This window comes from Ananas comosus, linkage group 8 (assembly GCF_001540865.1).
Source record: "Ananas comosus cultivar F153 linkage group 8, ASM154086v1, whole genome shotgun sequence".
NCBI classification, from domain to species: Eukaryota; Viridiplantae; Streptophyta; class Magnoliopsida; order Poales; family Bromeliaceae; genus Ananas; species Ananas comosus.
Genome location: NC_033628.1, coordinates 13,284,735 through 13,309,103, shown reverse-complemented (window position 1 = coordinate 13,309,103; position 24,369 = coordinate 13,284,735). Strand labels below are relative to the sequence as shown.

At 37.4% G+C, this 24,369-nt stretch overlaps 1 protein-coding gene, 1 long non-coding RNA gene and 1 other non-coding gene across 3 annotated transcripts; 1 reads left to right on the top strand and 2 right to left on the bottom strand.

The window, feature by feature from the left end:
* On the bottom strand, positions 6,987-9,223 carry LOC109714385. The gene is made up of 4 exons (XM_020238988.1): positions 8,872-9,223; positions 8,570-8,767; positions 7,947-8,162; positions 6,987-7,835 (listed from the first exon to the last, which is right to left on the bottom strand). The coding sequence occupies exons 1-4, from the start codon at positions 8,872-8,874 to the stop codon at positions 7,584-7,586; spliced, it is 669 nt and encodes a 222-aa protein (XP_020094577.1). The 5' UTR covers positions 8,875-9,223; the 3' UTR covers positions 6,987-7,583.
* LOC109714278 lies at positions 14,817-15,796 on the bottom strand. The gene is made up of 3 exons (XR_002217300.1): positions 15,771-15,796; positions 15,477-15,522; positions 14,817-15,023 (listed from the first exon to the last, which is right to left on the bottom strand). It is a non-coding gene; the product is annotated as an uncharacterized LOC109714278 (long non-coding RNA).
* Positions 22,703-22,775, top strand: TRNAW-CCA. Its single transcript has one exon. It is a non-coding gene; the product is annotated as a tRNA-Trp (tRNA).

The window sequence follows — 24,369 nt, the reverse complement described above, 5'->3', positions numbered from 1 at the left end:
CGTCGTCCTTAAATTGAAGAAGAAGAAAAAAAAAGAAAAAAAAAATATTTGATCATTCTCACAAAATTCATACTCGTTTTAAGTCAATGTTACATCCATAGACAATGACATAAAAAAAAAAGAAAAAAAATTCTACATTTGAAAATTTTAGAGTCGTAGATATAAGTACTCCATAACTAAACCTCCCTCTTGTTTTTTTTTTTTTTTTTTCCTTTTTTTCTTTTCGACTATGACTAACGATACAGTACGTTAGACACTAACGTGGTGACGGTCCACGCCCTGGTGCTCAATTAGTTTACCCGGTTAGTCGAGATACCCCGGCAAGCACCCGGGGTTAAGTGAACCCGGCTACAAATACATAGAAAATGATAGTTCAAAAATCAGAAGACTAATTAAAAAAACTAGTAAAGATTGATAATTTAATTTATAATATTAAGTTACCTTTGATGAGTTAAGATTCCCTGACTATAGTAACATTGGAATGTTAAAAAGTAATTCCCAACTTTTAAACCATCATTTTTTTCAGTTTGTGATAGTTATAATAAAGTCAGATTGAGAGAGAGAGAGAGAGATATATATATATATATAAGAATCGTTCGATTGGTTTCTTACTTCTCATGAGTTTATTCCGGTGTAGTTTAATATTATGAGTAATGTCTTTCGATTGAAGTTGTGTCGATTGGATCATTACGATGTTTTTGTTGGAACAATAACGTACTGCCGCTAATACCCGGTAGTATTCCGGACGTTTTATAGCTCTTGACCTGGATCGAGCACGTAGGTGCTGGCTCGTTTGATATGTTACCCCCGGATAATATATCTATTCTATTCTATTCTATTCTATTCTATTCTATTCGATGTGTATTCCTAATTGTTCAACTTAACTCCTGTTCTGCTTCCGTACTAATTTCTCCTACAGTACCAAGCCAATTAATCTAGAGTTAGTCAAATGATACTGAGGCAGAATAACGGGCTAGCTTCGGTAGAGTCGTAGTTAGTTGCTCTACTACACCACTTGGCGACGCCGTTACAGCAGATGGCAACAGTTTGACGTAGGAAGAAGGTGGACGTTAGCACGCAAACAGTGTAAAAATCTCATACTTACCTCTCAAAGACTCGACTACGACATTAACGTTTACTTGCATGTGTAACGTAGCTAGAGAAGTCTTATATTAACGTTAATCATGGGCCGGTGTTCATATCCTCGTATGACAACAATATGTGACTATAACCAACTCGATGCATGTAAAANCTTGCTTGAGTTTGAGAGGCCCACGGCCCATGCACCAAATGCATGTGCACATCTTAAAACAACATAAATCATTCAATTTTTACGTAAAGAAAAGATTGTGACTCAGTCAGTGTAGAACAATTTCGCGCATTTGCATCATTTTTTTATTTCAATTTTTTTTTCTCTTTCTTTTATGATCAGTCCGGATGCTGCAAGCCGCCAACGCGCTGCGGCTACACGTTCGTGAACCCGACGTACTGGATCAGCCCGATCGACACGGCTTCCGACGTCGACTGCGTGCTGTGGAGCAACGACCAGATGCAGCTGTGCTACTCCTGCTCCTCCTGCAAGGCCGGCCTGCTCGCCAACCTGCGGCGCGAGTGGCGCCGCGCCGACCTCCTCCTCGTGGCCGCCCTCATTGCGCTCATCACCGTCTACGCCATGGGCTGCTACGCCTTCCGCGCTGCCAAGACCGACGACATCTTCCGACGGTACAAGCAGGGATATACGTAGCAGTTCCATCTAGCACTAGTGCGCGTAAATTTGTTGCATGATGTTAAATGACTAATTAATTAGGGGGTGTTTTATTCTGTAAGCGTACGTACGCAGTGGTTAATTTGTGGTGGAGTACGTGGGGATAATGTTGAAGAAGATGCTAATTAAAGTAGTGAAGTTGTGATCAGAGACGGTGCTGCTGTAAAGAGGAAAGTTGAGGTGGAAAGTTAAAGGCTTGAGATAGCTATATATTTTTTGTTATCTCAATTTATTTTTGTGGTTTTGTCATAATTTTTTATTCCAGTGGTTTTCTATTCTACAGAGAATAAATTGTTTTATATTAAAAATGAAAAATTATCAGCTTGGCTTAACAAGTAATAAGAACAAAAAGCAAAAAGATTCTGACTAGGTCATGTGTTCCAATTTGTGCAGTGTACATTGTCATTCGAGCTCAATATATAAGACAACGTTAAATGGAACATTTATGAGAATTAGGCTAGGCTAACTTTCTCGGGCTAGACTCAGTAGAATTAGAACAAAAATATATAACAATAAACTTATTTATTTTTCAATGAAATTTTAGAAAATATATCATAACTGACTCACTGTGATGTCACGTACGAGAATAAATGAAATATGTTTTGTAGTATTTTGACCCTATGCGCCCCAGTTTTCTCGCAATCCCAAGAGGAGCCTTGGACGAGGTTAATTAGAGTGCGGTCTAGTTAATCACTTGTATAACAAACTATGCTGGCACAATCTATACATAGTAGCTCAAGTTTTGGGGCACGAAGCTCCAAATTTAAGCTTACGGCAAAGCTCGAATCACCGACGCATGCGTAACAACTAAATCACTAAATAGTTTCTTCATATAAGATATTTGAATCTCAGGGTATCTTTGCTTTTGAGTTCTCTAAGATTATCTTTTCGAGTCAGAGTTGGTTCGGGCTTAGACCAAGATTTGGGCCTCGAGTTTAAAATGAGAGCTAGACATAGCCCGGCCCAATAGTTAGGCCCACCATCTAAGCTAATGGAAACAATAGGAGTTAAATGGATATAATCCAAATCCCATTTAAAACAGTCCAGTTTGGGATCATTTCTCGGCACGTGCTGGTGGACACACCAGTCTCCTCTAAGGACACCGGAGAAATTATGGTATGCATTAATTTTAATCCACGTGAAAGTAATTTTTTGCACGTTTTTGTCACTGTTGCGTAAAAAATTGAGTTGGTACCAAAAAAACTAATTATATGCATATATAATGTAGGAGATAGACATTTAACCAATTATATAGTACAAAAATTTAACCTGTGAAATATTAAAGTTGGGCGTTGAACGAACTAAGCTATAATACATCTAAAAGTACCGATCCATTGGTGTTTTTAGATTTCTAACTCTTAGATCTACCTCTCAACTGTTAGTAACTCTGAGATCAAATACTATTTCACCTACCACCACTCAACCAAAGTGGGCTACTATCATCCTAGCCTTACAACACCTCCATCCAAGGGATACAAATCTAGAAGCACCAATCCGTTAGTGCTTTTAGAAATATTCTAACTCAATTCGGAGTTGAACTCATGATCTAATATGAACGAAGAGATGTAGAATTAGCTATAACATTGTATTATTCAAAAGATCAATCTTTTGAATAATAATCACACCAATGCAAAATTTCGTCTATATAAACATAAAATTAAGGTCCCGTTTGGATCTCGCATTATGTTATTCCATTAATTCAAGAATAACTTATTCTGCATAAGTATTTTATAGTATTATTGTCAGTAAAGAGTTTGATTTTTGCTCCTTCAAGACTCTTGTTGTATATAATTTAAAAAGATAGTGCACATTTCACCTATGAGATAATTTATTTTATTCAAAAATATGACGTGAAGGTTGAAATTTGTATCCAATTCTAAATATTTGATCAAAATACTTATCAATCAAACGCACAATTTTTTTAAATAAATTAAAGAAATACACCAAACAAAATATTCATACATACAAATAGAGCCGATATAAATGTTGTGAATACATATGTTCTTCGTGAACGTACCTTGTTTCTCACATGTATCAATGTATGCAACTCTACAAGATTCAAGAATTCATGTATTGCCTTTAAAATTTTTAGATAAAAAGGCCCGATAGTTAGTTCTCGAGGTCTGATTTTCGAAATCTAATTACCTTACATTTTTAGTTAAGTTTTTAAAAGAAAAAATCAAAGAAGGAGAAAAATAGCATGTTCTTAATTTCTTTCTCGCTCTTATTGAACTTCTATACTTTTAAAAATACGAAGTAATTAGTGTTTGTAGGCATTCGACTTTTAGATAAAGATTTGTAAAATTACGATGATAGTGGTATCCAAGAATCGAGTGAGTGGAATAGAATAATTTAAGGAATGAAAATGGTCAGACGAATAGATCTAATAATGAAAAATTTACAAATATCAAATACTTAATACTTTTAAAAGTACCACAGCCGAACTTTCTCCTTATATATATATATATATATATATATAGAATTTTGAGAAAAAAGCCTGCAGGGCTGCAGGGCACACAAACCATCTGGCATGAAGCGGGATTTGAATTTAGGTCAACCTCTTGGCCCACTGTTTAGAGCAGCAGTATGTACAAGCTGACTAAAGATGTATATTTAGCACCACAGCATCCATTTGCGTGCTAAATTTTGCAATGTAATTATGCAGCAAGTTGTAATGTGAACGCGTTTTTCTTAGTAAGAGGAATCCTACTTTTGTAAGTAACACGTGCTTTCTCTTTTCTTATTCCACTTCCAATTAAATCCCAATTATTATATTATTTAAACAGAGATAGATACAAATAACCCCACAAACAAGAGAGGTGTACATAATCACTCCTAATCACTCGGCTCCCAATATTTCAGCACGACATTCATCACTTGTCACTACTTCTCTAATCTTTTTTTCTTTTTTGATTTGTATATATATTTTTTGACACCTTTAGATGTTTTGGTGCTCATCAACCCATATCTCCACCCACCCACATATTGCCACAAAATAAAGAGCAAAAAGTAGCTTTTCAATGCTTTGCCATACCAATATACATAAGAAATTTTAAAGGAATACAAAAGAGCTAAATATATAGAACTACTATGGCCTACCACTATATAAAGGAAGGCCAAGTACACTTAATGGACCCTTGTTGCTGTCACATTCTTAGGCCAAAAAAGAAAAGAAAAGAAGAAGATCTACCTAAGTAAATTTACTTAGTAGATTAGTACTAATTAGTTCGTCACGAACCTAACCCGTGATCCACATCGGCATTAACCGACAAAAAAAGCCGGCCGTAGAATGACATCGACCCGTTGTGCGGGGGCCGTCGTAAATTCCGGCCCACAGCAGATGGAGCGGCGGCCCACACTGCAGAAGATTAGGGTTATGCGGTTAATTTGGTAATTACATTGATAATTAAAGACGAGGGTTAGCTAGCAAATGACATCATGGCTTAGGCAGATGAGGCGGTTGAGCTTTGGGGCCCACCCGTTCGTGTTGGGAGAGCTCTCTGGTAATCTTCCGGTGTAACTATATATATATATATCTATACTTTAATGTGCTGCGCAGAATAATAGTAATTATGTTTTACAAAAAGTTTCAACTATTGTTTCCGAAGATGAGTGATAAAATTCAATGATACATTAAAACTTTGGGCACACTCTAGTTGCAGTAAATTTGGTTTGAGAGGAAAGAAAAAGAAAATTTAAAAAAAGGAAATAAAAAAATTGTGGGAATCGCGTTTTGGGGAGTGAAGGGTAGGGGGAATCGTCCTAAGAAATATTATTAAAAGGCGAATATTTTTCCACAACGAAGAATTCCCGGGATGCAGTGAGGAATTCCCGGGTGTTTGTGCGTCACGCGAGGGACACGCGGCCGCGTCCTATTGGCTGGAGCTTCCCAAGTGGAACGCGACAACGACGGCGACGCCAGGTCGGCGACTTGGAACAGCGACCCCGCGCGAAACAGCAAGCATCTATCGGGACAATGGCCTGCCGCCACGTGGCGGCGTCGTGTAATATCCGTTAGATGGAGATTGTACTTCGAGACTTGTACCGGATCGCGCACCCACGTAAAGCGAGTTCCGTGCGCGAGTTTTCCAACTTGGCGACCGTATCAGGGCCGTCCAGCGTGGATCGCACGGCGGGTGGGTCCCACGTGTCAATCGATGAATAGCGAAGTCAAAAGCCGTGACAAGATAAAGGCGGCTACACGAGAACCGGTCAGCTGGAAAATAAACACTAACATCCCTGCACCCGGTGCATCCGTACAACTCAATGCGCCATACAAAGATATTTAATTATTGTTATAATAATTACCAATATTGATATTATAAAAATAAGAAATAATTTTTTAAAAATAGGTTAAAATCAGAATTTTAGGCCTCCGCTGCGTGGAGCGATAACTGCGCGGTGTTATGATCGACATGGAAAGATACACCAGGTGCAGGGAACGGTTTCTTGGAGGGAAGTCGGCATGAAACAGGTTTACCTAGCCTCCCATCCAATGACAAGCGGCCACGTAGGTACATACCATTGGACGCCACGCGTGGCGATTTCACACGCGCGCAATGCACCGAGAACCACGGGACCAGTGGTGGGCCCCACGAAAGCGAGTGGAACAGTTCGCGCCACAACTCCTAATCCTCCCCGCCCTGATGCCACAACGCGTACGCATCGGCCACTCCGTTCTCTCGCTGTTATCAACGCGACTTAATCGAGGATGCCACTTCACTAAAATCTTACTAATACAAATTAATCAACCGTTCAATTTAAATTGTTGTATATTTAAATGTTACATTTTATTTGAGTTTAAATTTTTTCAATTTAAATTTTAATATCGTATTAAATAGCTCATCTAGAGAACGAGACGCTTCTTGCTCCTAAGTTCCTTCCCCACTATCGAACTGACACCATTCCTCTTCTTCTTCTTCTTCTTCTTCTCCTGTGTCGACATCCACTACGTCCTCACTCTTTACGACTTTGCCAAAAGCTCCTTTCCAATTAGAAAATTAATAAACTAAAAGCAGAGAGCGAAAAAAAAAAAAAAAACTCAAATTTAATTTTAAACAGTTTCTCTAAAATCAATTTCCTAAATATATATATAGATATAACTTTTCAGAATCTAAACATACTTCTCATTCATTAGTCATGTGAATGAAAGGACCACAAAAAAGGCGACAAGTTTGTTACAACATTACATATGAAATTTGATAGCACAATTCCACGGCCATTAAAGCAGAAGGGAGTTATTACTTTCATTACACAACCATCCATATAAACATCAACTTATTACCTTCTCTCTTCATATTTACATTTTTTAAAAAGTAAACAAAGGAGCTTAAAAAAAAGAAAAAAAAACTATCACAAAACTTAGTTATTAAGTAGTGCCAACTTCCTATACTAGGCTGATACTGTTTTATCGCTTCTACATTCTTCATGATATGTAACAACAGCACAAGTAATACTAAACATCTCCCTCACATTATTATGATGATTACAGTGGACTATATCTCATAACTATGTTTCCAAAGCCTAATTTAACATAACCTGTTATTTTTTCCTCCTCTTCTCTTCTCTTCTCTTCTGTTTCTTCTCTCCATGAACTTGGAATTGAAGGGTAAACACGAAGCACCGGCCTCCACACAAAGCAGCTCAGAGTGCTTTTGTTATGAACATCAGACGAAGAGAGGGAGGGGGCGGGGGAGGAAGATAGAGAGAGTGTGTGTGGCTTATGAGCTATGTTATTACTCATTCATACATATATATATATATATATATATATATCTATATCTATATAGGTATGTGTGTGTATAAAGGGGGTGGTGGCTTAGAACTCGAGGATGAGGCTCCCAAAGGGGGCTCGGTGGGGGATCCCCTTGCGCCGTTTCGCGGAGCGGTAGCTGATGGACGTCGGCGGCGGGGTCGAGGGAGTGAAGCTCTGCACCACGCTGCTCTTCTCGCTCCCGCGGCTGGTGCTCGTGTAGGACTCGTCGGAGTCCGACGTCGACGCGGCGGGCTTCTTTTTCTTCATCTTCTTCTTCTTGGCATCATAGTCATTGTTATTGGAGCTCCCTTCGATCTGAGCAAATGGTATTAAAATACCAAACAGTAATCGTGAGCATTTCGATGGAGAACTAATGAAATGAATCGGATTGGATTGAGATAATTAAGAAGAGGAGGAAGTTGGGACCTTGCAGCCGAGGGAGCAGAAGCGGAAGGAGTCGAGGAGGCTGCGGTCGCAGACCTCGCAGGTGTTGGTGACGCCCTTGCCGGGGCGCGGCTGCGGGCGCTCGTTGAGGAAGACGACGCGGGCGCTGTTGATGATGTAGGTCTGAACCCCGCTTATATCCAACACCTTCTGAATCTCCGACACCCTGATCACGTCGTGGTACGACGACCTCCTTATCTGCACCAAAACAAATACAATCAAATTCAACTCATCTATACAATCTCTTTCTCTCTCTTTCTCTCTTTTTCTCTCTCTTTCTATATATATATATACACACACACAGTTAGATAGATACAGAGAGAGAGAGACAACAAAGTCAGTGCATTGCTCAAGAACACCCACAGAAAATCCGATAAAGCCAATTTCCTGACGATGGTAAAAGCCGAATGGGGGAAAACAATTAAAGGGTTTAAAAAACAGAGGATCCAGAGAAAATTATAGAAAAGCAAAAAAAAAAAAAGGGGAGGGGGGGTAAAATGGAGGAGGGAGCATAACAGAGGATCCAGAGAAACCCACATGATTGATTGATTGATTGAGATATTTAAAGAAAAAACAGGGGAGGTGGAAAAAAAGGGTAGAGGTACCTGGATGGCGCGGTGGTCGCGGTGGTAGGCGAGGCAGAGAGAGCAGAGCGCGCCGTTCATGCAGTCGAGGCAGTACATATTGCACTCGTTCTTGTGCGCGTCGGCGTGCAGCTTGCAATGCCCGAAGAAGCGCGTCGCCAGCAGCGGCTTCAGCCACGGCGGCCACCGCTGATCCTCCTCCTCCTCCGCCGCCGCTCCCTGCAAAGCGCAAACCCAACATTGCACACCTCATCATCAGCAACGAGTTGCACAAAAGAGAAGGGAAACAGAGAGAGGAAGCGGGAGAGGGACTCGCATCTCACCATTGCGTTCCTGCTCCTGAGTTTGAGCTCTTTGAAGGGGGATTCGTGGTCGATCGCCAGTTTCTTCCTCCAAAAATCCCTCTTTTGGGATTGGAAAAGAAAAAGAAAAAGTATTGAGAGGCGCAGAAGAGGAAGAGGAAGAGGAAGAGGAAGAGGCAATGGATAGTGGGGGAGAGATTGGGGTTGGGGAGGAGAAGTCTTTGTAGACTTTTTCTTTTTCTTTTTTTTTCTTTTTTTCCCTCTTCCTCCTTATGTGGTGATGTGGTATTAGTAGTATTTAGTAGCAGTGATAGGTGTAGAGAGAGAGAGAGAGAGAGAGATAGAAAGAAAAAAAAAAAATGTGCGCGAGAGAGAGAGAGAGAGAGAGAGAGAGAGAGAGATAGAAAGAAAAAAAAAAAATGTGCGCGAGAGAGAGAGAGAGAGAGAGAGAGAGAGAGAGAGAGTTGGGGCGTTCTTATCCGCTCAAAAGTCTCTCTCTCTCTCTCTCTGATCCGAGCCTCCATCCGAGGCAAAGCCTAAGATGCGTTAATTGCAAGGAACCCTCGTTTTCCCATTAATTTATTCCCAATGCTCTCCTACTTGTTTCCCCATTATTTCCACATCAATGCTTTCTCTATTCCCTTTTGTAGACATCAGTTTTGCCTCCAATTACAATAACGCCCTCAAACCAGTGGCAAGATATTCCAAATGTTTCACTCTTTCAATAAAGGGAAAACTTCAAAAACACCCCCTGTGGTTTCATAGTTTTTCACTTTACTCCCCTGTGGTTTAAAATGTATCAATTTGCCGCCCTGTGGTTTCTTTTTTTTCTTTTTCTTATCAAATTTTATTATTTTTTTTTCTTAAATCAGTGATAAAATTAAAATTAAAGGGTACTAAAGTGTATATTTGATAAATCTAGATGGGTATCTGAAGTTTTTTGTATATAATTTAATGAAATATTAACAAAAAAACTACTGAAAAGATAAAAACGAAACCACAGGGGTGCAATTTGATACATTTTAAACCACAGGGGGGCAAAGTGAGAAACGATGAAACCACAGGGGGTGTTTTTGAAGTTTTCCCTTCAATAAATGAAGCTCTGTTTCTCAAAAAAGAAAAGATATTCTAGATTTAAATGGTCAGTGAGCTCTAACCTCAGTGTCTAACTATAGAAATTGTAGTTACAGCTTTGAGTTTAATATAAATAGATAGATGCTTTGCAAATAGGGGGTCTAGATTGTTTTTTGTCACCATTTTAATCGATATTAAGCTCATGAGTTATGAAATAGGCACAGCATGTAGTTAATTAGATATCTCATTACTAAAATTGGTAAAATGCATGTGCAGGATGTTTGATTGTGTACAAACACAATGTGATATCATTGGTTTGGAAAATCTTGTCATTGAGAAGATATATGTTGGTGTCAAATTTATTAAGTACTCCCGATCGAATGGGATTGCCGGGCCTTAACTATGCATTGGCATTTCGGGCAAAAGTTAAAAGGGGATAAAAAAGGGGCATTTTTTATGCATTCGAATTTTATTTGAGTTTGTTTAACTTAGTGCAAGTTCTTTAAGTAGTATTTTTTATGCGAAGTTGAAGCTGAAATTAACTTCTAATTTAAACTTTTTATTTTCAAAACTTAGGAAATCAAATTCAATTTTTTATTATAGTGATGACGATTAAACATCTGCATGTCAAACACACAACAATTACTTAAAGGTAAGCTAAATAATCACCTAAGTGGATAGTGCTTGTGAATTCGGAGTTAAATAATCATGTACTATTCAATTTTGTAGAAGTGCCAAAAGCAATTGACAAAAAGGACTCGATGAAGCCAAGCTAATCTCTTCAAAGATCAATCCCTTGACAAATTTGCTTCTTGAAAAGGATGTGATATAAAAGCATAAACATATATATTTTTTTGTTTTTGTTTACTGTTTTGTTTTCGTTTTTATCTTTTTTTTTTTTTCTCCCAGTTACTCCAGAAGGCCTTAGTTGCCTCCAACATATACGCCTAGTTCATTTTGCTTAATGAATGAAGCAGGTAGCTTTGCTACCTTATTCTCAAAAAAAAAAAAAAAAAAACAGAATTTTCTTTCTCTCGATTTTTTAATTGTTTACCCTTTTCTTTATCCTTAAACTATTCTCAAAAAAAAAAAAAAAAAAACAATGCTTATGGCTTAGAGGGGCCAATTAACACCACTCCCATAGAGCAGTTTTTGCACCTTTTGTTTTTGACACACTATTATCCTCCGCATTAAATGGTTTCAACTAACTACGAAAATGGTAACCTACTAGTCTTTTTTTTCCAACAAATGGTTTGACAAACCATAGGGGGGTACTTTAATTTGACTAGAACTTTGGTTATTTGCAAGCAGTTAAATCTACTTTTCCTAATTCTTTATTTCCGAATGATCTCTCGATTTAACCGCTGTTTGGCTCACTTAACTTAATCCCTTTCTATTTTTGACTATTAGGATCTTACCCAGGAGNCTTAGAAGCACCAAGTGGGTGGTGCTTCTAAAAGTATCCTAGCTCAACTATATATATATATATATATATATATATATATATAAGAGAGAAAGGTAGCACACTATCTACTTCATTTATTAGTTAAATGAATTTAACTACATAGTGTGAGGCAGTTAAGCCCTCAGGAAGCGGCAAAACTAAACAAAATAGGAACTAAAAAAAAGAGCTGAACAAAAAAAAAAGAAAAGAAAAAAAAAGGACTCACCCAACTCTACAAAAATCGGTCCACTCCTTCGCCAGTGCTCTAATACGATTTGCCATAGAGATAGCATTTATGGGAAGGTTTCGAAAAATGACATTATTCCTCTCGCACCACATTGTCCACCACAGGGCCGCCACAGGTGTCTGAGGCTTCAGAGTCTCAGACGGCGACCCCCTCCCCGATAGCTCTTCAAAGACGGAAATGACATCCACACTAGTGGGGCAGATGTAAGACTCGTCAAGGATGGAAATAAAAAAAAAAAACTTGCTAACCACGTATTTCACCAACAAATGGTCTACACTCTCCAGATCAACGCCATACGTGACACATCCACTGTTACCTGCCCATCCCTTTTTAAGAAGGTTGTCCACAGTGGGCAGCCTTTTTTTTTAACCCCTCCATCTTATATCGTTTTGATCATTCTTTTCATATTATTATGGCATTAACAACAACTGTATTACTATGCTTAAAACTATACATACACTGCAGGGCAATGTCTCTATCAACTGCGCTATTAACACAAGACGGCTATAAATGTTAGCTACTTCGTCGCGTATTATTGCATTAATGTTGCTTTTTTTAAAAAAAATCAATCTAATTGACTATTAACTGCCTCTTTAATTTCAGTTGCTTCTAGTTAAGGCCAATTGTGTAATTTCAAAAGCCACTAGAAAGAGATAAGCTCGGAAGGAACAACAAATGGACTGACGGGATGTACACAGCATGGCCCTCCGATGATCCGACCCTCCATGCGATCGCAAAAGCATAAGCCCCATACCCATAAATAAATAATAAATAACAAATAATATAATAATTTAAAGAGAAATGGGGGGGACACTTGTAAATGTAATCCAAACTATTGTTTCCCAATAAAGGCCAAAATATGCGCGATTCTTCCGATGGGTTAGAACCTATGCGGAGAATTTTTCTAGTGGGAAAATTCTGAAAAGTATTTATAATTATCTTCTTAAATGTTTTTTAAAAAAATTCTAACTTTTAATATTAAAAGAACAAATTAATTACATTAACAAAAAAAAACAATGATCTTTTACGAATAAAATATAAAATTTATATTTTAGTTCCAGATATAGTGATAGCGTTACTTAAAAATTAATCAATGAGAAAAGATATTATTATTATTATTATTATTAAATTTGTGGTGGCTCTTACTATTGGCCACATTGGACAACCTCGGCCGTAGGTCAGGGGAAACCCTAGTTTTGAGAAGGACGAAATTGACTCCACAATTTTTTTTACCTTTTTTTTTGTTCATTATTCTTTTAATAGCTCAATTGGATGGTGATGAGATCATGACTAACAGAATATAGTACTTTAGTTCAACCTTTTCTATTTTTTATTATTTTTGAAATGAATGGAGGGTAAAGTGAGCGTTGGCCGTTGTTTGTAGAGAAAGTTTGGGAGTTATGACGCATTATTAAAGATAAAAAAATAAGTTCAAAATGAGTTTTGTAATATGTGAAACATTTGATTAATTGGTTATAATTATGGATCTTCGCACAGCATTATGCTGTGCTGTGAAGATCTTACTACTTTGGGTGCGTTAGTGGGCACGCGTGGCGGTGAGGCAGTTATATATGAATTATATACAGAATAAAAATAAATGTATTTGTCAATTATTTTAGCGGTAAAGGCCGATGAGTTTTAGCACAAGTAGTAAAAATTTGGTGGTTTATATTAATCTAGTTCCAAGTTCGAAATATTATTGCTTTGTATTTCTAGTTAAGTTTATTTTTGAAGAAAAATGAAACGATAAATACTGTTTTAGCAATACAGGTATTAATATAGTATGTCGAGTCAGTGACAAGAAAGATTAGAGATTCTATAACAATTACTGTTATTTATTTATTTATTTGTTTTGACCTGGTTGCTTTATTTCTTGTTGTCCATTTTGTTTCTTGGCATAAGAAAGGTAAAACAAAGAGATGAAAACAAAATACGAGGACTTTAATTCAAAACATCGAGGGCAAATGGAGTTGGTTAATCCTCGAGCTAAAAGAATTGATTACAAGCCATAAAATATGCGATAGCGTGATTATTATAGCTAAGCTAAGTTTGGGCACATAGAACAAGTTTAGACACAATTACTTTAATAATTTTTTCAACTTGGAATAAACTAGTTACTAGCTACTTGTATGAGGTAGTATGAGGTCAATATATATATATATATATATATATATATATAAGGTTAATATGCTGCGTAAGCCAAAATCAACCAAACGCCTGATCCATCAACATTATTGATGCCATCAAAAGTGTGTTGATTGTGGAGAAAAAATTTTGGTGCAATATTTGTTATCACAAGTCAATNTAATTGAAACAATGTTATAATATTAGTAATAACTATTGACGTAAGCCTACATCCTTATTTAAAGTCTTGACTTGAACAACGACTAAAAAGAGGAAAGTAGGTCGCATATATTAATACGCTCCTAGTCCGTTAAAGGAAAACGTGTAAACATTCACAACTCCGGACTAAAACACACAAACGGACGAGAAAGTAATAAAATAAAATTAGTCTATTAGCACACATCATAGAGAACATTACTACGTATTATAAGAAAGTCTTTAGCCACGTTCTCACTCAATTAGGTACTATGACATTCGGACATTCGACATAAGCCAAGGGCAGTGCATAAAACTTCATGTAGACACCGTAGAAAATAGCCTTTGTGCATGTTAGCCCATAGTAGTAGATACGATTAGAGTTTTGACTTTTTGACGTCAAGATGCACGGAGTGAGCGACCCCACTCTACTATTGTCCTCTGTCTTTCGTTTAAGACGTTACATCTGGGTTTCTTACGTACTCGTGGCGTGTGCACTCGACCCCTAGGAGCCGTACTTGTAACGTCCTAGAAATAGAGTAAGTGGTGCGCGCGCGCGCGTGCGCGTGTTTAAAAAAAAAAATTTTTTTTTAAATAAGTAGAAAAACAGTGAGCTTCAGTGCACCCCCTTCCCTGCTCGCTCACCACCCCCCACCCCGGGTGCCTCTCGTACCGTGCACGCTTCGCTGTCGTGGGAAGCCGCGGCCCCACTGTGCTCCGTAGCCCGCCACCAAGGCTCCAGGAAGCACCGCACGCACATATTCCGCCGAACGGGGGCCAGTCGCAGGCTGGACAACTGCACGGGAGGGGCCCAGTTGTGGTTTGGGAAAAGGGAAAAACGGGAAAAAAAAAAAAAAAAAAAAAATAAGAATGCGGACAAGCTATTCTACACATGAATGCATTACAACAAAATTACATACAACGTGGTACAAGTTACAGCAGTGCTGAACAAACACCCCAAAAGAAAAAAAAAAAAAAACACACAGAAAGAAAGAAAAAAGAATCAGCAAAATTTCTTTTATAAGGATCGTAGTGCTCCAAAAGGTAATGAATGTCTTATGCCTTGCCTTTCCTTTTACCGTCGACAGCCTGTGTGGGATTGAATGATAATGCTAGTAAGTTAACTGGAATTAGAGGATACGTGATAATGTCACTATTACCTCATGCCCAAAGCATGAACAGGATCACTCGAAGCTATAACCCGAAATTCTAAATCACAAGAGCAGAGAAGGATGTGCATACTAGAGCCAGGGCAGAAGGGTTTCCAAATTTTGTACTATGTAAAATGCATACGAGCAGAAGCTACTTTATTTACTTTCTGACAATCTAGACTTGTAATTTAGAAGACAATTTACAAGAAACGAGAGTGCATCTATATTCATTGGCAAAAGCAAATGCTAAGAAATAGATTGCTAATAAAAATTACAAATTCAAGATGGAGAATATGAGAGCGGATAGAACATGCAAGCAAATAAGATTGACCAAAAAGCAAAAGACAGAGTTAGGCATGGTAATGAAATAGGCATAAGTTCCAAGAGATACCTTACTCTGGAAAATCCTCATGGTCAAAACAACAATATCGCGCAATCTTCAAAACAAATTTGAGACAAGTTAGGCCATAAATGCACATGGCAATAATAAGTACAAAAAAAAACTAAGTGCATAACTTGGCATATACATGCTTTAGGTAGTATGATGTGAATTTTCAGAAGAAAAAGACAAACGACCAGCATTATTTGCTTATAGAAGAGTAGAGCAAAAGAAAGACAAAAATATAGGCAAATTCTAAGAAATAGGAGGACCGCAGATGGATGGAAGATGCAAAGAAATTAGTACCGGACATCATTTTCCGTGCTTGATATATATATGGGTAATTTAGTTTTTTGCGAACCGGGGCCTAAACTAGCCTCGAAGCGAAAGGGTTTCTTCGTCCATGCAATTACGGGAAGAAGAGGATAGTGGTGAGCAAAGGAAGAAACTAAACTAGAGACTACCATAGATCCCGAATTAAAACAAGAAAAAAAAAATTGCCTTACTAGTCTATCTAAAACGAAATCTAGCGAGAAGACAAGTGGGGGGAAAGCTAATCTCCTGCGTTTCTATCCCCAAAGGTCGACGCTCTAGGACAAGACGAAGACACATCGAGCTAGGCGAAGAACTAACGCTCTAACTCGATTCTAAATCCATAAGAGGTATCCTTAAGCACCACGAACTAGGCTAAGACAGCTAAATGGCCTATCTTTCTCCTTAAATGCCCTGATGATTGTGTGCACTAGGACAATCCCTCACAATTCCTCACGAGCTAAAGCATATCATATTGGTTCATCGTTAATCATCCCAAACATACGTTAGAGCCGCCATTTCCTTAAAATGGCTAGCCTTGATTAGGAAATGTAGTATAACAACGATTCACCGATAATTAATACTGATCTTAACGGGTAGCACATGTAGCGGTTATCCTTTACCCTTCGGACAGCAAGATGTCGTATCAATACACTCGTTCTGTTCATAACGCTTTTATCGATGGCGACAGTCAAGACTACATGAAAGCCGACTTAGGACTATATATGACGACGAACCTTCCAAAAATTTGAAAGCTACCCGATACGTAATTAGAAGCTGTAGTTCCAATTACGCAGACTCTCACAGGAGACAACGATCCTGCTCTTTAACGAAAGATATACCATAATAAAGTAAGTTACATAGACGATACTTGACATCTCCGCTTCGTATCAGGACGTGGAGGCGCCCTAACTAAAATGAAAAGTTTTCCCTTTCGATATATTCACACCTAGCAGAAAAGAACGAATAGAAAAGAGAGTGTCTGACGGGAAATGGACGTATACAAGACTACTGGCCCTAAAGACGAATGTACAGTCTTCTTTATGTGAACTTTTTTTGTTTTTCCTTTTCTTTTAATAGTCAGCCATCCAAGTGACATTAGTTATAGTTTACCTCCTCTAGTATCACTTATAAAACAGGAAACATCATTGACTTCTCTTTCATTTTTCGCTTAAGTTTTGTAGTACTTTTAGTGAAGCGTCAAGAAGTAATATGATATACTTTATATGAAGATTACAATCATCAAACTCCAGAAAAAAGAAATAAAAACCCACACGACTAGGAATGACCTGTTTTTTAAAACGTCGTGCTATATGTTGTCCTATACGCGCTGGGAAAATTAAGAGGTCATCTATAACTTTTACGCCTAGTGGCCAGTGGCTAACTCGAGTGTGCCGGGCTACACTACAGTGGAGTATGCCTAATATACGAACCCTTACCACTGAGACCCGGCAGCTATAGCTCGAGGCTAATAAACCAGTCCAGTAAAGTCGTCTTCCCAGTAATCTCCTAACAAATCAATTAAAAGAGCTTAAAATGATAGCTTAACCATCTAAACAAATTCGTTGGACAACCAACCAGTTTGTCCGTAGTTTTAGTGTCTCGTAGATAAGGGTTATTAAGTTCGCCCCTTCTTGAGTTATGGGCAAAGAACCTAGGTCTTTAGTGCCATTAATGATTTTACGACGTCGAAGGTTCATTTAAATTTGACAGCTAGTGACAATTGAAATTAAGCATCGTCATGATAACGACTGACTTCAAATACAGCGTCCTTGAAATGAGATCTAGAGCAAAGGTCCTTCTGCTCTAGCACTAAGAAGTTTTCGTTTAACGTGTACGGACGAACTCTCATACCTCTGTTCTCACTGAATATTCGTTGTCTCTAATACTAAGTCGTAAAAATAAAGACGACTAAAAAGAAAGCAATTGAAGAGATATGTCACTTGATTTTCGAAAAAATAAACTAAAAACATAAATAATTAAATAGTCCTCGAACTCAACGACTTACTCTTCGTGTAAAACCTCTCTTTCGAAAGACTTAATGCTGACCAGACTTATGTCGTTCTCATTTCTAATTAACCGTCGACTAGGAAAAAAAGGTGGACTAAAATATATATATAAAAAACAAAGAAAAAGAAAAAATAAAAAGTGTCCGTTAACTACTCTTCCTCCTACTACGGTATAGACCCCGGAATTTTCTTAATTGAGTCTTCTTTTTGGTAGACCTTCTTTTATCTTCCGAACAATTACTATATTTTCATGCAGTGATAACAGGTGAGGATTTGTAGAGAAATCCAAATCAACAAACCGAACCAAGCTTACCTGTACCACCCTAAACAGTTCTACGTTTAAACGCTTTATGGGACGACCTTTCGTAGAACTATAATTGAAGTTTACTGTTTCTCTAAATACAATGGTTACCATAGTTCGATGTTGAATGCTTGAGTTCGTAACAGGGTGTATTAGATTACACCCTGATGAACTAACACTGTTTTTATACGATGTAAACTGGAAAAAACAGGAACGTTTTCAAACGTTTAAAACACTACACATAATGACCCAGAAAGTAACACTCATCCTTCGAGAAAAAAGCAAATACTAATGGAAAGTACTCAAATCTAACGTCTCCTCCTTCATATGTTTAAGTGTAGAAGAAACTAGTCGAACAACCGACTTATGTTATAAGCAGGGGGAAACGATTTACGAAGTTGTGACTGTTCACCGCGTTTCCATTTTGAGAAGGTTGGGAAAAAAGAGTCAGCAAAACACTTCTTACGAGATTGAAAAGGATCATTGTAGGAAAGTGAAATTACATGACGAGTATAACTAGTTGATCTTGTCTAGTTTATACATTTTCCTTTGTATATATTGTACAAAGTTGTAGAAAGAAATCATGAGTATCTTCGTGAGGAAAACGTAAATCGACGTACATTACTAATTATAGTATGTATGATTGTAAAACAATAAACTTACAAGTCGTGAATATGGTTTTATACCTTACCTTCTAGTCTAGAAACTTACATTCTTTTAGCACGAACTCAGAGGAAAAATATAAAACTACAACTGTTGGGTTGTTTTAACAATTCAACTAACCTTGACAATATAGGAACCTCCGATCAAAACCACTCTATTTGGTACAAAATCCTTTAGTACGACCGTCATTATGCGGAAGGTTGGTAGTCGAACGTTTGGGGTTTTGAGTTGAAAGATGGAGGATGTACCATAGCCGGCGTAACACGACAACGTGTATAGAAGAAATTGACACTGCCGCAACAATTGTAATACTGTCTTTTACGTCCCCAGTTTCGTAGTCATGGGAGTCGTTGGTTCGTTAGTCGTACAGCTCGGCCACAAACTGTTTTGTCCGAAGTAAGTACTGATACTGGACTACCTAGGGTCCATACATTTGTAACAAGCCTTGGGACTGTACGTAGTTGGTAAGTAATTACTGTTTGGGTCTCTCAGTAGTAGTCGAAAAATATGCAATCATGACACAACGTAAGTCTAATCGAAAAGATACCCTCAACAAAAGAAGTTTTATGACATGTGTACCTAAAACTGTAAGTCGTGTAGGTACATAGCTATTATAAAAGAATAGACTCACTGGATAAAAGAAAAGAACCAAATAAACTTAAAAAAAAATTTTTTTTAATTTGATGACTTTTCATAAACGTTTTTTGATTGTGGAACTTTATTGACGGTACTAGAATAGTAGTCTGAAGATAGAGCACTTTTCAGACATCAAACTAAATAAGTACAAAATAGAGAACAGGTTCTTAATTTTTTTCATTCCAATAGTAGATTTCAATTAATGACTGTTCTAGTGTGTAAGATGAATTTCGTAAAACGTTTAATACAACCAAATTGATCTTGACAAATAATATTTTACATCGAACACAATCAACATCATTTTACCAACGGTCTCCTAATGGGAGTTTCTTTGACGGTTGAATATTCCGATAATCGCGAGATTGACTCGAAATACTCTTCTCGACAAATTGAAGGAAAGTACGTGATTGATTAACAGAGTGTGTCCCTCTGACATCCAGGATCACCACGAATAAAGCTTCTATTATGACCGCTACCTCCTTTGAATGCTAGTTTACGGCTAAATGTCAAAATGTACGAGTTGCGCGTTCTGTTAGTACTTATGAGACAACTACCATTCCTATTTCATGCCATGTCGACATACCAACGTTTGAAGTAAAAGTAACTACTCTTCAACCACATGATCCACTCAAGGGGAAGGGGCCATATTTGCTAAAAGTCTAACGACCACTCCGATCCGGTCCAACGTGAAATTCTCGAACGCCGAAAGGATGTTTACCATGATGAGATACATAGAAAGTCCATCAACTGAATGACAATGACTAGGACGTAAGAAGTCAATAAAAGAGTTAAAGTTACAGTTAGAAGTTAGGGAAGAGAAAAAGGAGAGTAAAAATACAATAATATTAGTTTATATACACAAAGATTTTCACCTAATTAGAAATCACCCAATCCATAGCGCTTTTACCGTGATCCCTCAGGTAACTTCCATTCATTAACTAACATTTGTCAACATGAAGTCTTTACAACCAAAGAAGTTATCGAAATTGTTGAAGAAAATTAATAATAGATTAAATCCACGGTGTCACGGTCTGATGCACCATTGACGACTACTACAACTATGGGAAGAACGACATCTGACGTGTGGCTACCTGCTGTTACCGGCGGTCCAACGAACGATTGTAGTCTAAAAATCGCAGTAAGAGCCGATAAAATAACATCAGATGCAGTCAAATACGGAGGGTATAAGTATAAAACTAAAAAAAAAAATAACGTTTTAAACTTGTTTCATTTGGAAGTTCTTTTTTTTTTTTTTTAGCTTCATACCAGTACACAGTAAAAGATGTGAACTCGCAGACGTACTATGAACCAAACAAAAGTTGGGTACCTTTTCACGTACGATAACCAAGATCCTACAACTATAAGTGAACTAACTAACAATCCCACTTAACCACTCCCACAAGCGGTTGTTAGTCTTGTTCTATTGGACACCACTCAAAGACAACCCAGTTGATGAGAGATATAAGAAATCACCGGCACTTATGGTCGTCCACGGAAGATAAGGAATATGTAAACTGCGATATGATCAATATATACTCGACGCGGGATAAGTGTAACATAGTTGACAACTTCCTGGAAATAAAAGAATAATCAGGGATTCGCTTGTCTTTTATTACATTACGCTCTGACTTTTCATCGCGTAGTAACGAAAACAGGTTAATTTATTAGTTTTATATACTTTCAGGAACCTGACCCGGATAAATAGACTGTCGATGACGATTTATATTTGATCCTTTCCCGAGAGGAGTTGATTACTGTTCTTATGCTGGTGGAAAGAAAATGTGTCTTACTGTAGGCGTTCCGTGGATTTTCAAAGCCTCTTTAGTCTTATAAGTAAATAAAAATATAAACTCTTAACGTAGGTTTTCCGTGACGGTAGAAATACGGAAATGACAGGAGAACGTGATAGACTATCGTCTACGAGTTGATTCAGTAGATAGTGAAACGACTGTTAAAAAAACAAAAATAACCTTAGACGACATTAAAAAATCAACATGGTTAAACAATCAATATATATAACCTAGAAAGAAAGAATTATGTAAAAGTTACGAAAAAAGTTTCCTGTTCGACTAAAACAAACTGAAACAGGTCTAGGTCTGTACGTCGCACTGTAGCTAAGTATATGAAGACGACCTTCCCGATGTAAATTACAAAATAATGACCATATGTAACGAGTACAGACAACAACCGAAAACAACAGTTAAAACAGAGGGTAAAAGAGGTACGGCGAATACGGTAGTAATAGAGTTTAACTATCAAGTTACTCTACCCCCCTCAATTATCCTATAACAAAGATGTCAATCTCATACTGTCGATTGAGTTTCTTTCTTCTAATACTACCGATTTTACATCAAGATGTAGACCATACCACACGCTACCCGATTACTCCTTTGTTGAATCTTTACCTCAAAACGATAACCTCCTATAAATTAACACTCCCAAATCATCTTTTCTATTTTATTTATTAACGACATAGGTTGCGTTCAATGTGTAACGGAGATACCCCCTATTCAAACCACTTTAAACTAATTACCAGATCATTACCTATGGTACAATACGTGATCATTCCTCGCCCGAATAAGTCCAATGTCCACGGAACGCTCCCACACCTTCTGGTTCTATACCCTCCTTTGTCACGTCTTTCATCTTTCTTAACCGAGTTGTTCTTTGGAACGGATGGTTATCTCAACTTACCTTGTCCTAGGGCTACCGGTTGGGGTCGTCAATAATCCTGACGCCCTAATAAATAACAATAGCAACAACAAGAAGGAGAGACGGTATGCTACAATTAATACTTAGCGTACCCATACACAATTTAACTAACTACTATTCTTTCGGTCGGGTATACTGGAAACGGAAGGTTTCCAAAAGACAAGTCTAGAACGGATCACATCAAGAAAGAAGCGACAACACAAAGAGCAAAACAACAAAGATAGTATAGTAGTGGTGTATAATTGTATATGATTTCCAGTAATAATATATCCAACTAAGAAGGCTACTAACCCTTAATTGTTTAAACTAGAACTCCTCTTGACCGATGGTCTAATTCCAATCTGTCTGACTCCGTCACGATAAACTTCTCTTTATAAGTAGCCTAAACGTACATACAAAGAGAAAATTACGATATTGGAGAGAAGTATACACTTGGATATAAAGGAACTAGTAAAATTGGGGAACTAAGAGAATAGTAAGAAGTGTCTAGTTTCAAGGAATACCTAAGAGTTTGGTTAAACACAATCATTGAAGGTCACCATGTTTAAATGGCAAATCGTGGCCCCCTTGTAGAGTCGGCAAAAGAAAAAAGATTTTCTTTGAAAGCGCTCTTAGTTCAGTTCGGTAGAACGCGGTCTCCAAAACCCGATGTCGTAGGTTCAAATCCTACAGAGCGTGATTCCGTCTATCTTATGTATGTCGAATCACAATAAAATAACTTACCAAACAAAGTTGAATTGCAACTGGAATTTGACCTCCTCCCTGTAGGAGGTCAATCAAAAAAGAAATGTTACTCAATCAAAGGTCCAACTGATCACCACGTCTGTATTGTAAATATGCAGTCACAAATAATCCTGCCAAAGTAATAGGAATTAGACCTAAGACGATTCCAAATAGAAAAACTTCAATCATTTCGGTTTGTTTGAGGGGATAAAAAAAAGGGGTAAGATCTATCCCTAAATATTAATCTGAATTATCCGCGAATCTCAATGACCAAGAAATTGGCTTTAAAGAGGAACCTCCTCCCATTCGAGAGATATTTCGTTTGTTTAGTGTGGACCGTCTATAGCGGTTATATCAATTCTACTAAAGTTATTTAGTAATTCCTTTTTGAGGTATCCGCTTGTTTTAGCGATCTCCAGTATTAGGGTGGTTTTTTTATGGATCGCCATTTCCAGCTATTGCTCCTATTTGGTTCTTATGTCAGGATATGGATCGAATAATGGTGAAATATTCACTTTTTAGGTGGTCTACGAGCTGCTGCCTCAATCTATTAGTTATGAAATACCATGTAACTCTTATGTGTGTTATCAATATCTCTACTGTGCATTCGTTGGAATATTGAAACTTGAACACTCTCTTCTTAGAAATAAAAGAAAAAAGAAAGAGGTTCAATGTATTGAATAGATGTTTTCTTTTTTTTTTTTTTTTATCTCGCATTCGGGTTTGATGATTAACACCAGATTAGTTATATGGTAAACTAAACAGCTTATAAATTTGTAGTAAGAAGAAACAAATCTCATCCCTATGTACAAGAATAAAGTTGAAGTAAACAACAAGCAGTGTAAACTGCTTACCCCAAGATAAGATTTTTTGATTAGGTCATCATATCTTGAAGGCGGGCGCAAACAAAAAGGGATCAACTGTTTATAGTTTCTACTACTGTCTTCGTATTATACCTCATTATACCGGGTGATCATATCTCATAATAATGTTCGAGAGATGGACTGGTTCATAACACCAAAGTAATTCCTTCCCGCTGACTATCATATTAAAAGGCCTTGGGAGTTAGGAATGGAAATTTGAATAAAATGAGTGTCAATAGTATCGAGATATATAATATAGAGAGGATGAATACCTTTCCTCATATGAAATCTCGAAATCATAATAGATACTGATTAGTACAAGTATAAAGGTAAGATTACCCTTATGTAAGATCTATGGTGAGATACTTCTCTCTCCTAACGGATTCCCCGATCTAAGTATGTCTAATTGCTCCGTATTCACTGTGTTGTATACGAACCCAGTGGACTAAATCATGATACGAAATATTTTAATTCGCTTTAGATAAAATTTGTTTTTTAGCCCGGATAATTCCTCCTCTGAGCAGATAGGTGAAACCGGGTTAAAAAAGAAATGGAATGCAGTAGTTGAATAATTAAATAAGAAAAAAAAAGGATTCTTTATTTATTTTTTCTCCTAAATTTGAATCCATATCTTGCATACAATATCAATTCTTATAACTAGATCATTCAGAAATCTTACTCTCTTT